At 38.3% G+C, this 20,471-nt stretch overlaps 1 protein-coding gene across 5 annotated transcripts in view; it reads left to right on the top strand.

The window, feature by feature from the left end:
• The window catches only part of LOC136877406 (NADPH-dependent diflavin oxidoreductase 1), a 162,343-nt gene extending 142,350 nt beyond the window's left edge, over positions 1–19,993 (top strand). For 3 of the 5 annotated variants that reach the window (XM_067151415.2, XM_067151417.2, XM_067151414.2), the window contains 4 exons: positions 27–281; positions 8,954–9,118; positions 17,062–17,288; positions 19,683–19,993. In XM_067151415.2, coding sequence (XP_067007516.2) covers positions 27–281; positions 8,954–9,118; positions 17,062–17,288; positions 19,683–19,914 — 879 coding nt within the window. In that variant the 3' untranslated portion in view covers positions 19,915–19,993. The remainder of the gene's footprint in view (positions 1–26; positions 282–8,953; positions 9,119–17,061; positions 17,289–19,682) is intronic. The other 2 variants (XM_067151418.2, XM_067151416.2) reach the window with 2 other exon arrangements.
• Positions 19,994–20,471: the final 478 nt, after the last annotated feature.

Genomic DNA, 20,471 nt, shown 5'->3' with positions numbered 1-20,471 from the left:
GCTGACTTTGTGTTCGGTTGTTTCAGATGGTCCCTCACCGCTATTTCTTTGAATTGTTGTCACATTTCACAACAAATGATTTGGAGCGTGAAAGACTGAAGGAGTTTGTCTCACCTGAAGGTCAGCAGGATTTGTATAATTACAGCAATCGTCCCCGGAGAACCATTCTAGAAGTGTTGAGTGATTTTCCACATGCAGCTGCTAACATTCCTCTACCATACTTGTTTGAAATCTTTCGTCCAATTCAGCCTAGAGCCTTTTCTATTGCATCATCTCCAAGGGTCAGTTGATGGGCTTTAATTGATTGACTCATTCAAAAGCTTAGCTTCATTTATTTTTAAGATGCAAACTAGCTTCATAAAATGTACTCATAGAAGAGCCAATTTCTGTGATGAAAATGAAAACAATAGGAATTAAAATATTAATAGGAAACAAATCCATTGTATAATAATAATAATAATAATAATAATAATAATAATAATAATAATAATAATAATAATAATAATAATAATAATAGTATTAGTAATTTTGTGTGGCTGTTAATAGCCTGGTACAGTCTTGTAAGGCTGACCCTCCAGTGAGGGTGGGCAGCATCTGCCGTATATGGAATCTGTGTCTATTGTATTGGAGGATAGTGTTGTGTGCGGTATTTGAGTCGCAGGGATATTAGAGAAAGTACAAACACCTAGTCCCCGAGCCAAGGAAATGAACCATTTAAGGTTAAAACCTGCCCAGGAATCGAACCTGGAACCTTCTGAACCGAAGACAACTATGGTAACCGTTCAGCCAAGGAGTTGGACTAAAAGTATGCTGATGATATTACAATAATTGAGAGTAGGGCAAAGGGAATGGATAGAATGTTAACAGTACTGACTGAAGTCCTATTCTAATGGCACATTAAAATTAACATAAAAAAGACCAAGACCATGGTTGTAAATAAGGTCATTAAAAATCTCAGGCTAAAGAAAGCCTTTCTGTGCAAAACAATCTGCTAATTAAGAAATACATTATTATTGAAACAAGGTAGGTAGTGCCTAATTAAACTGGTGGAGGAATTGTGTAAGAAGCAGGTTGCGGAATTTTAGCTAACTTCAGAGATATAGGAGCATTCTAAATCCTTCATAATAACATTCTCCATGTACATGAATCAAACATCCATTCATTGATCTTGAGTAACTTGAACTATTCTGAAATATGAATGAAGGTTCCCAAACCATAATGTAATCTGTAAAAACATACCACATTAAAATCTGAAGGAAAATAAAACATATTTCTACAGTTTTATGTGTTACATAAAAGCATTTTCTGGATTATGTACCTTTCAAATGTTATTTTATAACAATATATCCATTATATATTAAATTTTATAACAATACTCGTAGTGAATATTGAAAATTTTAAATTTTCACCAGAATGTATATTTTATCATGCAGGTCATAACGCTGTAAGTCCAACTCAGGTCTTGCGTACTGCGAGGTTGGGTCTCTGTTATACATTAGAACAGTACACATTTAAACCACAAACTTAATTTTAGAAGAGAAACTTCCATGGTGTGTAGAATTATTTAGTTCTTCTTTCTGGTTGAACTGTGTTGTTGTTTTTGGTTCATTCTGTTTAGTTTGCCAGTGTTTCGAATACATAGTAGTATTCTTTGTCAAGGCGATTGAAATACCCCTACTCAATCCATGGTAATCGATCTCCCAGGCAGCAGTCAAACTACCTTATATATCTTTCTCTCTCCGGCTGACGTAAGACCCCTGGCATTTCGTGACAATCCTGGAACGTTATGTGTCGCAGACAGGTGGTGGGAACACCAGTGCTGTTATGTAACTTGAGGTTCGTCCTGCATGTTTATGTTGTGGTCTGCCTCACTTAATCTATGTATGATAGGCATCCAAGAATTGCTGATTTTATATCCTCCTCCTAAATTCATATTTTTCAGGTGTTTCTTAATTTTGATAGCCTCACGGATTTTCCTTTCAAAGTTCCAAGGTATAGCTGCTAGGATGTTGGTCCTGTCAAATGATATTTTGTGTCTTGTTTCGTAGGAATGCTTGGCTACAGCTGAAATATCTGTATCTTGGTTCTTGATGTGCCGAATATGTTCCTTAGGGCGGGTAGAGATCAGACATTTCATTTCTACAACGTAACACATTCCACAGCTACATTCAGTGTGGTAGATTCCAGGAGCCTGTAATTATATTATGTCTTTTACTGGTGGTGGATGACTGGTTAACTTCCGGTGTGGTTTATAGATGGTTTGTATGTCATATTTCTTCAGTATTCTGCCGATCCTCTCTGTAGTGTTTCTAATGAGAGGAAGTATTGCTGTTTTTGGATGGGTTAGTTCTTCGTCCCCTTTGCAATCTCTACTGAAGATATTTTGCAAACAGATAACCGCCTACAATACCTACCCCTCTCTGCTGCCAAAGTTGGTGGGTAACAGACCACGGTTGTTATGTTGTTACGTCACCCACAACAAAATAAAAGTATTCATGAGAGTATAAAATTTGAATGTTACGTACCTTTGCTCCTTTTGAAAATTCTACTGCTTGCATGTTTTTGCTGCTCCCATGTAGTGGCAGCTAGATATGTGCTTTTTTTTATGCCATCAGAAGTTACACATGGTATTCTTTTATTGCAAAAGCTACAGAGCATTACTTTTCTAGACCTCTTCATTCCATCCTGCGAGAACTGTTTTATTCATTCATCCAAGCTCACTTTCGGTGGCATGGTGAACTATCCTGATACGCGTGCGTGCGTTCTTTTCCTTCTTGCTACTCGAACGGAATTGAACTGAATGAGAACGTGAAGATGGTTGATGAGCACTTGAAAACAAGCCAGCCCGTGACGCAATGCTTCAAGTGATAATCACAGAATTAACAAACCAACGATGATGTGTTGCGTGCCCACGCCTTGGTCGTTAGGATACGTACTTCATATACGAATCACAGAATAAACACAAACACCTACACATTTGGGATTTCCTTATATATCTGCATCTTCACTGATGATGTTATGTGCTCATGCCTGGAAAAGGTTTTAATAAAAGTCAGATTACGGTTTCATGCATTATTATTTCTCTAGTTGCAGTAAATTTTGTGAATAAACCTAAATTTTGTATATGGAGCCTAAATGCCAATATTTTGCAAATATATAGTGTGTGAAATTACATTTAAATTCGTAACACATGCTCTATATGCCTCTCTCCCATCATATTTAACATTTCTGCAAATTTTGTGAGTCGCGAAATTTGAGTGTCTGTAGACATGACTCATGTACAATACTTCCGTACGTCTTAGCCCAGTTCACATTGAACACTTCCATGGGTGCTCATTTCCACGTCTTCTATTTTACCAAATTCAGACATCTCACATTCTGATCTGGTGCTGCTGCCAGGCTTATGGCTTTCTAATAGTTGTGAAAAAGATTACTTCGATGAAAGAAGAACCTCTTTTGGTGGGGGGGGGGTTAGCTGAGGACCTAGAAAATTTGATGGAATAGTATCATCATTCACTCGTGAATGTTTAAACTTACAATCTGGTAAAAACCTTTTTCATCATACCTGACAGTAAAATCTTCATTTCGTAAAATAATACCAGTGTGGGAAAGACATTTTTAAATTTTGCACACAAAACACATTTCCTGTATACATTTGGGAATTTGTTGTTGTTTGGAAAATAATAACCAATATTTTTCATTTTCTGGCTAGTATTTGTACAGCCGTAAACACTGCAAGAAGGCACTGTTGCCGCAAATAAATGCCAGTCGCTCACAAGTAATAATTAGACTCCTGCCTATGTCTGTCACAGTCAAAACAATAACACTGAACTGTTTGTTGGTGGCTCTCTTATAACAGAGTAATTTCATCGCAGAGAACGACTGCAGCTTTATTGCATTGTAGGTTGAGAACGGTATAATATTTTGAGTGGCGGTCTTGAGTACTGATATAAACTGCACATCCTCTACATTATAATGAAAAAAATATTTCCTTTGTACATTGATCCTATAATAAAGTACAGATATAGGTTAAGAAAACAACTTACTTCTTTTGGTTCAGATTCTGATTTTTATTTTACTTTTTATTTAAATATGGCAATTCAGAATTTCTCAAAATGTAACTTTAAAAATGTCTGTTGAATACACAAGTTCAGTATAAATATTACACTGTAATATACCTGTAGAAAAGACACTATTAAATAAGGAATAAAATTGCATACTATTAAACAAAGAATGACATGTTTTGTTCTTAAAAGAAGATCATCGGATTCTATCAAGTCACACTCATTATTTGGAGATATTTATGTTTCTGTCCAAACGCCTAGGAATTTGACTTTACTTATCTTAATGAAGTCCTGCTTTGTCTCCACTCCACTTCACTTCTTAGTAAATTTTACATTCTCACTTCTTATGTTAAATATTTTGTGCCTTTTCCTGCTGGTTTTAAGTGCTGCTCATGATCTGTTATGATAAGCACATTAATTTCCTTGCCACTGGTAGCCATATTCAGTTCTTGGAACACTGGCACATACAACCTGGTTTCACTATTTACTCAATTCTAATAAAGTTGGCACTTACAACATTATGGTTTGTCACCCTTCAAATGTACTATAAATCCCCATTTAATGTACCTTGAGTTCATGTTTCTGTGCTGAAATGTATTTTAGTATGTCTGTTTTCTAAATCCAGTTACATGTTGCTTACCCTTATACTAAGGCTCATAAATTTGAAACCTTAGATTGCTAGGGCCCAAGGTCTGTCTAGGGAGGTCAAGTCACGAATGCTACTTATGGAGCCGCCATATTGGGTCTTTATGCGAGCGTAACCAAAGGCCAATGTATTCGAATTTAGAGGATTTCGGTACCGTACATTGAAATAAAAACAAAATACCAACCCATTTTGATAAAGAATTTAATTGGGCATCTCCTGGCCATGTATATATAATTGCATAACACTTAAATGATACGAATACGTTCACAGCTGTTTGAATAGGAAGATAATTAACAGAGCCTGAAATTCTATTTTTTTTCTTTTATGAGAAACAAGAATCAACAGAAAAACTCATGTTCTTCTCTTTTATTTCCTTACAACTTGGTCTTACTGTGTTTCTTATTAATATGATCTGTCAAATACGTAATCTTATTGACAGAAACATAGAAATCTGTGCAGCAACTGTGTCATATTATGATTACCGGTACATGAAATACTGAACTTGAAGTACTGTATTTAAAGTACTAAACGACGGTTGTAATAAATTACCTTCAGCGTTTTCTTTATTAAGAGAGTAATTTCCGATACTGCGTTTCTAAAAGGTTACCCCAGTATGTTGACAAACTATGAATGCCTCTTGAGTTGAGTGCATTAAATTATGTATGGTAACTGTTGTTATCCATTCGTGTGGTATTTCTGTCGGTTCTAAGGCAAAAATATTCTGCACGTAAACAGCAAGAGTGATGTTCTTAGCTACTCTTAACTAGTTTATTGATAACCCATGCAGCTATATAGTACAAAATGGTGGTGGTGATTATTGTTTTAAGAGGAAGTACAACTGGACAACCATCCTCTATAAACACTAATCAGAACGAAACAAATGGAAGGGGACCACAACTTCGAAAAATGAAGGTATCGGCAAAAGAAAGATGAAGGTCACGAAGTGCGTGGAAATGAAAAACTTCCTAGGCCTCGAATGCGCTAATGCCGTCGAGGTCGGAAAAGAACAACTGTTGACCAGGGGAGGTCGGATGAGCTAGAATAGTGAAAGCAATGTCAAGACTCAGCTAAGGGCCTCGTAGTCACAACCCAAAATAGATTTCCCCCGTGGGTGGGGCAATAGAACAACGACCACGGTATCCCCTGCCTGTCATAAGAGGCGACTGAAAGGGGCGTCAGGCTCTCCTAACCAGTGAGCGTGAGTTGGCGACCATATAATAATAATAATAATGGTTAAGAAAATTAAAGCCATTGGTAGACACGATTTCATAAGAAATAGAAATTCAGTCACTATTAAGTTGAGTTAACCTAGGTTAGACTATTTTAAGGATTACATTAGGATATTATGTTAGGCTACGGTACATTAAATTACATTAGTTGCTTAGTGCGAGTGAAGCGAGTGTTGTGATCTTTAAGTATTTGTCGAACCATATAATGTACTCTATAGAGCATTTAAGATGAATGAAATTTAGCTGTAAATAATAACTACACTACAGTATAACACTGCTGTTATCAATACAATTGTTGTAATGATCGCCAGCTGGACATAAATTGTTGATTTGAAGTGATAGGCCTATTGTTTGTTGTAATTATAATTGGTAACTGAACAGGAACAAGCATTTCAAATATCCGTGAAACATTTCTACGTTGCATGTAGGGTTAGAATGATAGTCTGTAGTTTACATGAAAAGGAATGGAATGAAATGGCGTTTGGCTTTTAGTGCCAGGAGCGTCTGAGGACAAGTTCGGCTCGCCAGGTGCAGGTCTTTTGATCTGACTCCCGTAGGCGACCCGCGCGTCGTGATGAGGATGAAATGAGGATGAAGACGACAAATACACCCAGCTCCCGTGCCAGCGAAATTGACCAATTATGGTTAAAATTTCTGAACCTGCCGAGAATCGAACCTGGGACCCCTGTGACCAAAGGCCAGCATACTAACCATTTAGCCATGAAGCCGGACACATGAAAAGGAAATTTTCATAAACATCAATACTAGTATTACACATTTCCTGTTACTTGTCTTGCTTGTTTTGAAAGACAATTCTCTTTCTTTGGGAGGTTTCCTATTATTTGTCAAAGACTTAGGTGGATTAGGGACTTTGACAATTGTTGGGATGGAATTCCACTCGAGTAGTTTCCGTCCATCTGCCCTCTTTAATTCAAATTGCGATTCTTCAAAATGATGCTAGAAGAAAATACACCGGACGAGTTGGCCGTGCGGTTAGAGGTGCGCGGCTGTGAGCTTGCATCCGGGAGATAGTGGGTTCGAACCCCACTGTCGGCAGCCCTGAAGATGGTTTTCCGCGGTTTCCCATTTTCACACCAGGCAAAATGGTGTACTTTAATTAAGGCCACGGCCGCTTCCTTCCAACTCCTAGGCCTTTCCTCTCCCATCGTCGCCTATCTGTGTCGGTGCGACGTAAAGCCACTAGCAAAAAAACAAAAACATAATAAGACCTATAAATATAAAACATCTTCATATAAACATACTGTTATTCAGGAATAATACGAATGTATTTCACTAACCTCGCACAAGAAGCAATTATCTGTAGGTTGCCATTTGTCACGCCTACAGTTTTGTACCCACTGAGCTCTCCTTTGCTTATCTCTCGGGAAGCGAAACACACTAATTCCGTCAGTTATCTTATTTTGACAATTTGGTGCGGCGTAGTATCCCGTTTTCCTTCAAAATACAAGTAATAACTCACATCATTACATCGGGCGCGCCAACGTAACAACGATATTTGAGACCCAATATGGCCGCCACCGCAAAGGATTGTGGTAGCGTGACCAGACCTCCCTAGACAGACCTTGCTAGGGCCAATTGCAGAAACAATGACTAGTTTTAAGCATTAGACGTGTATCTAAATAATGTCCAAATCGAGCACACTCTTCCATTGCATAAACAATGTTCGGCCGGTGTTTAACTAGACATTGTTTAAAGTTTCAATATTGGTTTGAAAATGGAGATAGATAGTATCTTTCATGCAACTCTTTGCGTGTCACAATCAATGAAATTCATTGGTGCATGCGCCGTATGTCAGTCAGCTGTTTGTCTTCCTACACATTACTCAAATATGGCTAAGCATGAGCATGACTTACCCACAAATAAGAATATTGCTTTCGGTGGAAATTAAATTTCATAATATTATCGACACTAAAGAGACACGCTAACGTACGGGGAAGTGTAGCTTTGATTATTGCGTTGATGTGGTGAGTTTAATCTAGTCGTAAATAGCTTCGACGAAGGGAAGCTGAAACAATAGTAATGTGGAACCGAATGTGTTGTACGGGCCATATAGATGTAGCTTGTATTCTGGAGATCGTAGGTTCGAAACACATCATCGGCAGCCCTGAAGATTGTTTTCCGTAGTTTCCCTATTTTTACACCAGGCAAATACTAGGGCGCTGTTATTTTGGCCGGCTCTTCTTCCCCAGTCCTCTTTAAACCGTAATCACCACCACCACCACTTGCCTTTTCTCATCTTATAGTTGCTGAAAACTTATCTGAATTAGAGCGATAATTATATACTGTATATAAAAACCACATACAACCTTTTTTACTTTTCACTATTATGTGTGCTTACTTGGCAGTAAATATAAGTGAATCACTCCTGGTTGATGTATGTGACAGCCCTCTGACCATTGGGACAAGTAATTCTGACATGTATGTAGTCGAAGTGTCCTATAATTCCATGGAAGTTACCCCATATATAATAAAATATATCGGTTACCAAGAATTGTATTCCAGTTGGCAGTTACCGGACTGTCCCTTTGTGTCAGTCTCAAGAAACAAGTCTCTTGAAGCGAAATCTTATTTGAAGCTCTACCTCCCTGTACATTTCAAATGAATTGCTGCAATTTCGGGACTAACCTTCGGACTAACCTTTCTTCCCGGAATCATCTCAACATGATATAACAAATTACATGTTTCATGGTACATAACCTCTGACTGTGATTCACTCCTCTCATGTGAGGTTAAACAGTGTTCTCAGTAGTGTTTGAACATGGCTGGTTGAGGACAGTTTAAGACAGTGTCAAAGTGATAAATAACGTCTTTGCAATGTGGCAGCCATACTTAGGCATTGTTTAACCATAGACATCGTCTAAAATGCGTTTCTGCAATCGACCCTTATTATCTTTCTGTAGTGCTTCTGTTTTTTTAAAATTACATTTTTGATTAGTAATTTTCTGAGGTGTTTCTTGATTATGTTTGTGACTGAGAGTTGTGTTTCTTTTCAGGCTCATGTGGGGAAATTACATATCCTGGTGGCTGTGGTGCAATATAAAACCAGGCTTGTAACTCCTCGCCTTGGTTTGTGTTCTAATTGGTTGAAATCTCTTATTCCTGGCCAGAAGATACCTGTATGGGTGCGAAAGGGAACCTTCATGTTTCCCAAGAATACGGTATTGATGGTCACTACTTGTAAATTATAGGTTAGGTTATAACTTATATAATTTTTTTGATCCCATATTGGCATTAACTCAACCAAGATTGAAAGAAGAATCCCACCTTCTAATACTTAATATTATTATAGCTAGTTCATGAAAATACAAACATAATCCAGCTTAAAGTGTAACTACTTAATGAAAAAGCTAGTACATGTTTCATAAGTATGCAACATCTTTAGGAAAAAAATCAAATGCGAAAATTAGCACTTATATATTATAATTAAAAACACTGATGGTAAGAATGAGGTTGGAAATGTTTATATACTGGCAGAAAAGAATATAAAAACACCAAGAAGGGGTTGTGCTAGATTAACGAACATTGGTAGGCATGTTTATACATCTGAAAGATGATGGTGATGAAAATTTCCTACAAATCGCATTAGCGTGGCGCTAGTAGTGGCCCTATGACACTGCACATCAGGTTTGCTTTAAACACGGGCTGTACTGTGTGAGAGCATTAGTAACCTGTGAGATTGCATGGAGTGACTGTGAGTGGGTCAAGAAAGCCTGTACGACAACGACGAAGAGGCCAGTATCAACAGCTCACTGCGGTTGAATGAGGCCGTGTAATAGGGTTACGTGAAAGTGGATTTTCCTTCTGCACTATTGCAGAACGACTTGGCAGAAATGTCTCCATTGTGCATGCATGCTGACAGCAATGGTCACAAGAAGGTACGCTCGCATGAAGACAAGACTCCAGATGTCCCTGTGGCACCACTGAGAGGGAGGACCGCTGTATTCGACAGATGGCTGCCGTGCAGCGGACTACGTCTCCAGCAGCTCAGTGACTTAACGAGCTGTTCAACATTGGTTACTTGAAGGACAGCTCCAAGCTAGAAGCCCTGCGGCGTGCATTCCACTTACTCCAAACCACCGCCATTTGCAACTTCACTGGTGTCACAATTAAATTGAAATAACAAATAACGTAGTTCAACCTATTTAATACAAATAAATAAGAAATGTAGTGTTACATTTCTATTTAATTATAAGTGGAAGTGGTAGCGGTTTCAACCCCAATCTGGGTTATCATCAGCCGAATAAAATGCAAAAGCAAAGCATAGGTAAATAAGAAATTAAAGAATGGGTCTTTCACAAAAACAGTTGAAGAGGCAAAATAAGATAATGGGGATTGGGACTGTGCGATTTTAAATCGTAAAATCGAGAAGAAGTAGAAGGTCAGTCACTTACATGAAGTAAGGCGCAATCTTCTGAATAGTAGCACAACACACGCAAAGTTCAGCACTGTCTCAAAATGTTTACGAGAAGAGGTGAACAGTTAAGTGAGCCAGCATGCATATATTATCAGGCGCGAAGTCACAACACAATTTAATAAATATGAAGCCACAAAATTGTGTAGAAGTCGAAGACGAGTCGCTTGATTGAAGCAAATTGCTAGCTCCTGAAGATAAGCGCAACATACTCAATGATATAGATGTTGATTCCCATAGGGAATCAGAAATATTTGTCCCGAATGAGTAAATTTATAATACCAATATAAATGGTCCGTTATTGGACATTATAAATTTTCCAGCTAACTCATTCCTGGTTACCAGCATTTCGCCCCCGTGTGCTAGGTTGGGCTCATCAGTTGGTACCTAGCACACCTACCAAGACGCTGGCTAGTGCATACCGTGTAGGCCACTGCATAGGCTAATTGTAGCCACCGGCAGTGCCAATGCACTATGAGAGACTTTGTCTCATTATCAAAAATTGATGTTTGCTTGGCCTTCAGATGATATAGATGTTGATTCCCATAGTGAATCAGAAATTTATATTGGTATTATAAATTTACTCATTCGGGACAAAAGGCTCCAGCGACCCCAGAAATAACTGGGACAAGCTGAAGACTTGCAAAAATCTGCGGAGTGTTACATGTCAGTTATAACAGTATATGATTTGTTTCACTAGCTATCATCCCCCACAATTCTTCAGGAAAAAAAGAGATCAAAATAAGACATAGCATTTGAATTTCTGGGGATGTTAGCTTGGAAGCCAGTTTTTCTTGGCATAAAATCGATACCATTTTTTACAGGCTCTGGTCCGCTAACTTTCTGCCGTGAGACATCTGAATGACTGATTGTATCACTGATGGGATCAACTGGATTACAATTAGTAATACGATTGAGGCGTACCTGCAGTGATATATCATCATCATCTTCATCATCAGGGTGTTCAAATGTTTGGACATCTCTAAATCCACTTCCTTGGGCATTCCTAGAATCATGTATGCTGTTATCATCGTCTTCAGGATCACTGCTATTAATTTCAGTCTTGCACATCACTAAAATCACTCTCATCTTCCAATAAACTACTTATTCTCTCAAGATCTACTGCAATGTTTTCAATTTGGTCAGCCATATCTGTTTACAATGGCCCCATGCATCTTCAACGAGTAAATACAACAGAAATACACATCTTATTAGATTACCAATTTAACTAAATGCAATCACGAAACTTCCTCGTCACAGTTTGCTTCCAAGAATTGCGAAAAATGTCGCTGTATGTTTGAAAACATGCATGTAGTCAGAGTTGATTTTTTCGGCCCTGGCACTACAAAGCAAACGGAAGAGTGAAAAAAGTCAACTCTTGGCACTTGTAGGGTTAAATAACAGACAGGCTGTGAGACATATTACCTCAAAGAAAGTCTGTAGTCTTCAGGAAGCGCGCGGCTGTGAGCTTGCATCCGGGAGATAGTAGGTTCGAATCCCACTATCGGCAGCCCTGAAGATGGTTTTCCGTGGTTTCCCATTTTCACACCAGGCAAATGCTGGGGCTGTACCTTAATTAAGGCCACGGCCACTTCCTTCCAACTCCTAGGCCTTTCCTATCCCATCGTCGCCGTAAGACCTATCTGTGTCGGTGCGACGAAAAGCCCCTAGCAAAAAAAAAAAAGTCTTCAGGAAAATTCTTTGAAGAAGAAAGGTACCCCCTGGTCAGTTTACGCTGGGAGAATTTGAGACGATAAAAGGCAAAAATCAAAGCCTAACAGTTGAATAACTGTGATCCCAAGCAGACCTCTTTGCAAGATCGACCCCGCGGTGTAGGGGGCAACGCGTCCGCCTATCACCCGCTGGTCCCAGGTTCGATTCCCGACTTGGTCAGGGTTTTTTAATAGCAAATGATTAATATCCCTGGCCCGGGGACTGGGTGTTTGTGCCAGCTTGTGCAATTTGATAAGCTCATAAAGCTCGTGTTTGTACATCGTCTCACGGTGTGGAATGTTCCTATTCACTAGCCAGTAGATCATCATCACTTTACGTGAACTGGAGGTTGGAGCACGATCTACTTCCTTGTTGTGATATGACGCGTAGTCAATCACGAGAACACTGTGAGGTGGAAGATATCTTTCATTCTCTTAAAAAAAAAAAAAAAGTCACTATTCATGTCATCGTGGTAGTCGCCACTCTTGCTGCCAAACTCTTTGATTAGCAGACAGTTCTCGATGAAACCCATTTCACCGCCAGCAACTTTGTGGTGTTCTTCCTGCAGTAGTGAGCTGGAAGTTTTGGGAAATCCTTCAGGAAACTAACCGCATACACCTTATTGGATTTCTTCTACTTGGTGATGTGTTTCATAATATGAATTCAATCTTAGAAGTAATTGACCAATTATGAACACACTATTCTTTCAGAGAGAATGTTTGTAGAAATATTTCCTTGTACCCACGATGTCTTTCTCCAATTTTAGTGAAGTATTTCAAAGTACCTGGTCTTCTATTACCAGCATAAGAGGTGGATCCAGGACTCCCTAAAGGAAGGGGCTAAATCAAAAAATACCCTAAAATACCCTAGCATAGAGCTAACACTAGTACTTGGGACATTTTACTTCCATAGTGATAAAATTTCCCAAGTTTATTTTAAGGAAATTATAATAGTATAGTAAACACTAGTTAAGTTACATTTATTGAAATTTATTTTGCCATCAAATTGAGTTTAAATAATGTTTAAAATGCCGTATTTTCTCGTGTAATTAACACACTTTGTTGATAAAAAATACACGTGAAAACTTTGGATGTGTAAATTATTCAAGGAATTCAGATATTTAAAAATGATTTACAATTTATGTATATTTAAAAGATACATCATATATAATATAAACACAATTGGTTCAACTCATTTGCGGTTATCGTCATTTAGCGTAAAATTCCTGCATGAGATTTTTTCTGAAAAGTCAAGTAAGGTACATCAGGTAAGTTGGACACGTGTGTTTGAAGTACCAACAGTGGAAAATATTCTTCCCATTACTAGCTGACAATATGACTTGAAGTTAAATAAACTTGAACTAATAAAAGTAGAATTCATGCAAGTACATAATAATGACATACCAGCAAAAAACAAAACAAAAATTCACCAAACAAAAACAGAAAACTGTCCAACACAAGAAAGGCTGGGCATCGAAGGAGGGACCCTGCTAGATTTCCCCAAACTGTTCGTATCCAATCTTGTATGAATGACGTGTCTATCCACCCTTTTTCTTGGATACGAACGCGGAAATTTTACTTTAGGCATTGTTTTTATTTGTAGAACAATGTAAGGTTGAAGCTTTCTGCCATCGGCTGTTACAGCAGGCATTGCAGTACATCATTCTTTTTCGCTTCCGGTAGCACGTGCGATAACATTCTATGTCTCTTTCTTATCGATTGTCCGACTTTATGGCATACAGAAACTGATCTGCGTCTGACCTGTGGGTCCTATCTTGGAGATCAATTATTCCTTTACTTTATGTTTCTCAATCACAAAGCGCTGAAAATCAATTACGTTTTGGTTGAAATCATTCGGCATTATTTTGGCATAATATTGTTCTTCGTCGAAGAGAAAGTCCATCTCTTCTCATAAAATTAATCCTCCAGCCGCGGCTAATCTTCAGATCCAATACACTGATTCCATGTGCAGCAGCTATTTCTCTTCCTTTAAAATACAGCATTTCGTGAGAAAGGGCATAACCAACGTTGCATAACGAAATAATACATTTAAGCAGATCCTCCTCTACTTGTAGAAACTTGCCGCTTTTTGGTCTGTGAAATGCTTTGCGAGACTTGTTGATCGCTTGAAATGCACTTCTCTGTTACCGCCCTAGCGCAAATTGCGTTCGGACACTGAATACTTGCGGTCTGCTGCCCTATACCCGTATGTTTCGGTGTAACTGATCACCGCAAGTTTATATGATGCAGTATTACACTCGAATACTTGCACACTGTGGACTAACAAACAATTTTGAGATCACAGAACATTCATGTCCAGTACCTGAAACACTCGTATAATATGTTTGTACCAGACTGGAATAGAGCGTCAATATTCACTTTGCGCTGATTCTCTCGGTGAATTGGTGCAGTGGTATTTCGTATCGACTGATAACAGTATGTTGCCCAGTATCCGGAATGCCCGATTTCGCAATAGGAAGGCTGCTACTTGAATAGTTGACATCTTTAGTTCGAAACGCATTCGGAGCTGCGGGATGGATGTTCGAAGAAGTGGGTGTGTCAAATATGTGAGCATTTCTTTTTCTCTACTTTGGACCCTAAAATTCTGGGATGCGTAAATTATGCAAGGGTGTTAATTATGCGAGAAAATACGGTACATCAACTTTACTATGTACAGTTATGTGTTAGCAGTTTACATCAATCAACATTTGACCAGTTAGAAATATCCAGCCTTCGTGGCTTCAACATATATTACCCTTTCTTTATGGTTGTTTGCTAATGCAAGGCTATTAAGACGGTTCTCTCCCATTGTACTTCTAGCTTTTAGGTTATGTAGAGTCGATAAATTCTCTCTGTAGAGACTGTTATGACTGGCAGGGTGACAAATATTTGTAGCAATAGTTTAATATTGGTGTCTTCATAGAACTAATAATGCACATTTTTGGTCTTTTATTTCCTTCTGGATGAGATGTTGTCCGGTTATCTCTCCATAGTGATATTCCTGCTCTTAATTCAGCACTTGTTTCTGTGCAGTCTGCTTCATACGTCTCTGCTGCTTTAATGATTTTGTCTACTGAAAGAAAAAATATAGGGAATAACCCTTTCTAAAGGGGTCACTTTATTAACATGATCACAAGGTCTTATTAAGGGTCAACAAAAGGCAAAAATAGCCTGCAGCCCTCCTGAAGTATTCCTGAGGATCCTCAGCTGACACATTTGTTCTTTTAGTTTGCCTGCAACAAATACAGTATGTGGGAGATGGATTTCTTCACCCATTGAAGCAGCAATGTCACTTGCTGCAATAAAAAAATTCCTTTACACTTTTCGTCTGTATTTTTTCTCATTTTATTCTACCTTCCGTTTACGGTGCCAATGTAAAACAATGCAATTGAGGATCTTGCAAGAACTTGCTTAGTTTAGCAGTGTGGGCCAAAGAGTAAACAGCGTTTCCAAACCACTGCTAAATTCACTTCTTCTCAAAGCCGCACCTAAGAAAACTGCTTCACCTAACGTCTCACTACCTGGATCTTCATCTGTTTGCACATGATGCTTTACAACATGTAATATTTGTTCCTGAAATACAATTAAGCAATCATGTCTTTGTACTGTCTTGTTTGACTCATTGACATCAAGTTCACTAATAACACTCTTTGAAGAGCAGACATTCTTTCTGCAGAAGTAGAGACAAACGTTATCACTAGTGAGATAATCAGTAACATATTCTTAATTGGCCTAATATCACAGTGTTTTTTAATGCACAAGTTCAGTTGATGGCTGAAGCTGTGTGTATAAATGCCAGAGGTTGCTCATTTAAAATCAGTTCTTGGGTTCCAATAAATTTACCCGACATATTTGAATCAACATCAAACCCCTGAGCCCGAAAATCTTGAAAGTTTAATCAAACTTTTAACTTTAGTTTAGCAGTGTGGGCTCTCTGGATCTGCCTCTGACCAACATCATCCCCCTTTTGTGTTGTTGGCACGTTCTGCACTAATGACTTGATCTTTTCACTGAGGCTCAATTCTTTCCATGGATTAGAATCCATCTCTGTCGTGGCATCCTCAGGAATAACGTTATAATATCTCTGTATTGACTTTTTGCTGTATAAATTGGTGCATCTTGGTCTAATTTTTCTGGCAGGTCTTTGCACATCTTGAATTGATTGGTAGCCCGTACTAGAGTTTCACTAGTAGGCAAAGTACTCTTTAACTCTTATACAAAGCCTTTTTACTAATTTCCCTCTTATTACCTGCAACATCAGCTTTCTTCCTTCATTTCCTTACTTAGTTGCTAAATTTTTAATAAGAGATAACTTTTGTTCATTCTGAATGTCATTGTTGATAGAAACTGTGTTATTCTCTTCGGTAGCAACGAGTGTATTTTCAATATCTGAGTGGTCTAACTTGCTCGATAGTATTATTGTCCTGATGGATGTCGATGTCGTCAATTTCACTCTTGTTACATTCTCGAGTAGTAATAAACTCTGTACACAGGAACACATTTCAATCAAATTCTTCAGTGGCTTGCTGAAAAAATTCATTGATGGTTGTTAGACACCATTTGTACTCCCTGACCTTAAATACTATGTACTGGATATTCTTTTCCCAAAAAAAATCCACCTGATGGTTGACAATTTTAATCTTGAGTTTTAACTCAAACCCTACTTACATCCAAACAATAGATAAAAGAAATGATGTTCATATGAACTGATTAGGAGGCTAATTATTTTGATTCCCTAATAGGAGCTGCTATCAGGTGGATTATCTCTTCACTATTGATGTTAGACCTTGCTGAGATTGTGCGATAAGTTACATTCAGAAATATAATCGAAATAGGAGGAAATCTAGTGCCTTAATACTGCTTATACTGCAGACATTTCTTACTACAATTTGTTGGTAATCAGTACCATACAGCATACCTGACTTTCAGTGCTAGTAACTGTACATATTGTTATACGATTCTTTTTCTTTTTTCCCAGGTAACACCAGTGATAATGATAGGGCCAGGAACTGGTGTAGCCCCATTCCGAAGTTACATATTCGACAGGGTAGCTCAGGACCAGGCTGGAGCTAGTGCTTTGTACCTGTTCTTTGGCTGCCGTAGTCAGAATGCAGATTTTCATTGTAAAAAAGAATGGCTGGGTTTGCAAAAGGAGAATCTGATGACACTGTTTTGTGCTTTTTCCAGGGACCAAGAAGAAAAAGTGTAAGTAGGTAGAGGAATTATATGTCTTGTTTGTAATCAAGGCTCGTAGTGAGACACACAGACTCAGGAAATTGTACATCATACCAGAGTTGATAGGAAAAGTGCACGAGCATTTCCATTACAGAATAGAGTACTTCATGTCTTCATAGGCTTGTCATTGCTATGCTCACTGTTTGTTTCCTGTCACAGTAACATCCTGTTTATTATAAGCATTTAGGGCTAGTAAACAGAGATTGGAGACATTACGATGTCCATTATCAAGGTTTTAACTTTTATTCATTTTTATTGTATGTGCTCCTGATTTTGAATGCATATACAGTGGAACCTTGATTCTCCGTTTTTGGAGGGACCCCGGGAAAAAATGTACAACACAGGAAAGCGGAAAATCCTGGAATGAATGAACCATTAACAGTTTGGCTAAACATCACAAAAAAAAAAGAAATATGTATACTTATAATCTTACAACACCCCTAAACCAAACCAAACTACAGCCCCAATGGACCTTCCGCCTTCCAAGCAACCGCTGCTCGGTTCGAAGGCCTGCAGATGACAAGGTGACGCATGGTCAGTGTGACGAATCCTCTCGGTCGTTATTCATGGCTCTCTAGACCGGGGTCGCCATCTCACTATTAAAAAGCGCCTCAATTAAAGGTAATCGTAGAATGAGTGAACCTGGAACCAGCCCTCGTAGCCAGGTAAAAATGCCTGACCTGGCCAGGAATCAAAACTGGGCCCTCCGGGTGAGAGGAAGCAAGTTCGACTGCGGGGCCGGCTTCAAACATTAATTACCGGCACGTGACATAAAAATCTCAAAACTTTACATACATTTTTAATGGGGAAACTTCGTCAGTTTCCTCTGAAAACTTCTTTTAGTTCAGCAACTTTGATCAGTCAAACTGTTCGAAAAACCTATACCCAGCCAAACAACAATCGACCACAAGTAGTTTTTTATTCTCTAATCTAATAAAATAAAGCACATTGGATACAAAAGCACCCAGCATGGTGACTAAATCCCTTTTTTTAATCTTCCATTGTAATTTGGTCACTGTTATACTGTTCATAGTCAGTTCATGGAAATCTTGTACCACGTAAATTAGGCCTACATCGACTTTTAAAGGTTATGTTGAACTTGAGAATATGGTTTTGAATGTAAGTATCGATTCTCAAGTTCTGGAATGCGTTATATTCAATTCTGCCCGTCACTAATCACAATTAAATTGGAAAGAAAAAATATCAAAACGTCCTAAATTACTGTTATTTGCGACCCTGAGCTCAGCTGGAAAGCGCGCTCGCTGTACTACTCGGTATGAGTGCGAAACGATACAAAGTTTTTATAATAAATGTAATGTGCGCAAATAAAAAGTGTGGTTTTTATAATATTTTAGCACAAAAACATGAAATTTCCAGTCTTATATTAGGACCAAAACAGTACCGTAATAGGCAATCTCAAAACCTCCCATGGCTTTATGTATGTAAGGTGCAACATATGTTCTGGTCTCAATAACATAATCGTGTACGATAATATTAAAATACTAAATTTCTGTTATGTACTTAAGTAGGAGCAGTTTTGATTCCTGCCTGAAAGCTCAGTGACTATAGTGTCCTGAGGGAAGTGCCGATAACCTGTTCGGTGATACAGTTGAAAAAAGGAAAAAAAATAAAAAACAAACATTAACCCTGGACATAATGTAGACGTTTTGCAAGTACGAACATTTGACAAAACTCGTTCCGTCTTCAAGTAGAGCTGTCGAAATGCACTCTGTCTCTTTCTAATTGTTGTGGACACACTCTGCTTTATGATTTTGATTCTCTAAACAATACCACCCGAATGCAATGCTAGGATGGTCCCATATGCAAGGTCACCGCTGATCGCTTTTCCGGGATAGTACTTCCTCAAATTACCGCAATGTCGGGACGTTAACACCAAGATCTGGAAGTATGCCGTAGCAGTCCTTTCGTGAGATACAGTTTCTTGAAAAACGCATGATCAAGGTTTTAGCGTTGATGGGACTGAAATTTCTGGACGGTTGATACGGGAAATTTTGAGGAACGGATAATGCAGGATTTTTACAACGTGATTTAATTAGGATGTTCGTGGGACCACGTAATTTGAACGAATAATACGGGAAAATGTAGCTTCCAGGAATGTATAATCGAGGTTCTACTGTAGTGTAATAGTGTTCTAACTGTGTAATAAATATTGTGTTGATTTTGTTAGAGTTGTCATTGTGGAGTGAATAGAATTCCCACAACTTTTTCTTTTTGAATTCTGAAAAACTCAATTGCACTATGGCTGTTATGTAACTTATATGAAGATGAAGACAAGGTGAAAAAAAATGTTAATGTTTGGTGTAGTGCTGGTAAGATGCATCATCTGAACCCATTTTCTTTTAGGTATGTCCAGCATGTGCTTAAACAGCAAGCATCCTTGGTGTGGGATCTAGTGCATGAGAAGAACGCAAGTATTTTTATAGCTGGACGAGCAGAGAAAATGCCAGATGATGTTCGTGAGGTATTATTGAATGATGTTGGCTGCCTGGAGGGTTGCCTGTCTGAAGAGGAAGCTGCTAATCATATTCAACTCCTTGAAACTTCTGGCAGGTTACAGATGGAAACATGGTCATGAGTAGTGCTTCAAGTTATGATTGATTCTCACTATTGCTGTATATAAGTAAAGGATTATGAAATAAATTGTTTTGTTTTTCCATCATCTTATTATTTAATTCCAAGGAGTCCAGCTGATCACAGTTCATGCACACTGTATGCTTGTGACTCACAAATCGCTACCACAGCACTGAAACAAGACATAAATACTGTAACTTGGCAACATAAGTTATAATAATAAATGCTGGAATTGTTCTACCATCACACAAATTACTTTTAATTTTCACTATTAATAGATCATGGGCTGTCAAATCAGGAATTTTGATGACAACAGTTGCCAAATATACCGTATTTTATTGCATAAGCTCCCCCCTCGCATATTTCCCTCCTGCGATTTTTCATCATTAAAAATGATTTTATTAATATCGCGCATAATTCCCTCTCCTGGTTTGTTCTTGCTGGAGCTGCCTTCAAATGACTTGATAATGGACAACAATGAACACAACGGTACTTGACATAAAAATGTTTCCATTGTCGCAACATACCATAAATGAAGTTGCAGACATGTTTCTACGTCAG

This window comes from Anabrus simplex, chromosome 7 (genome assembly GCF_040414725.1).
Source record: "Anabrus simplex isolate iqAnaSimp1 chromosome 7, ASM4041472v1, whole genome shotgun sequence".
NCBI classification, from domain to species: Eukaryota; Metazoa; Arthropoda; class Insecta; order Orthoptera; family Tettigoniidae; genus Anabrus; species Anabrus simplex.
This window is presented reverse-complemented; position numbering and strand designations above follow the sequence as displayed.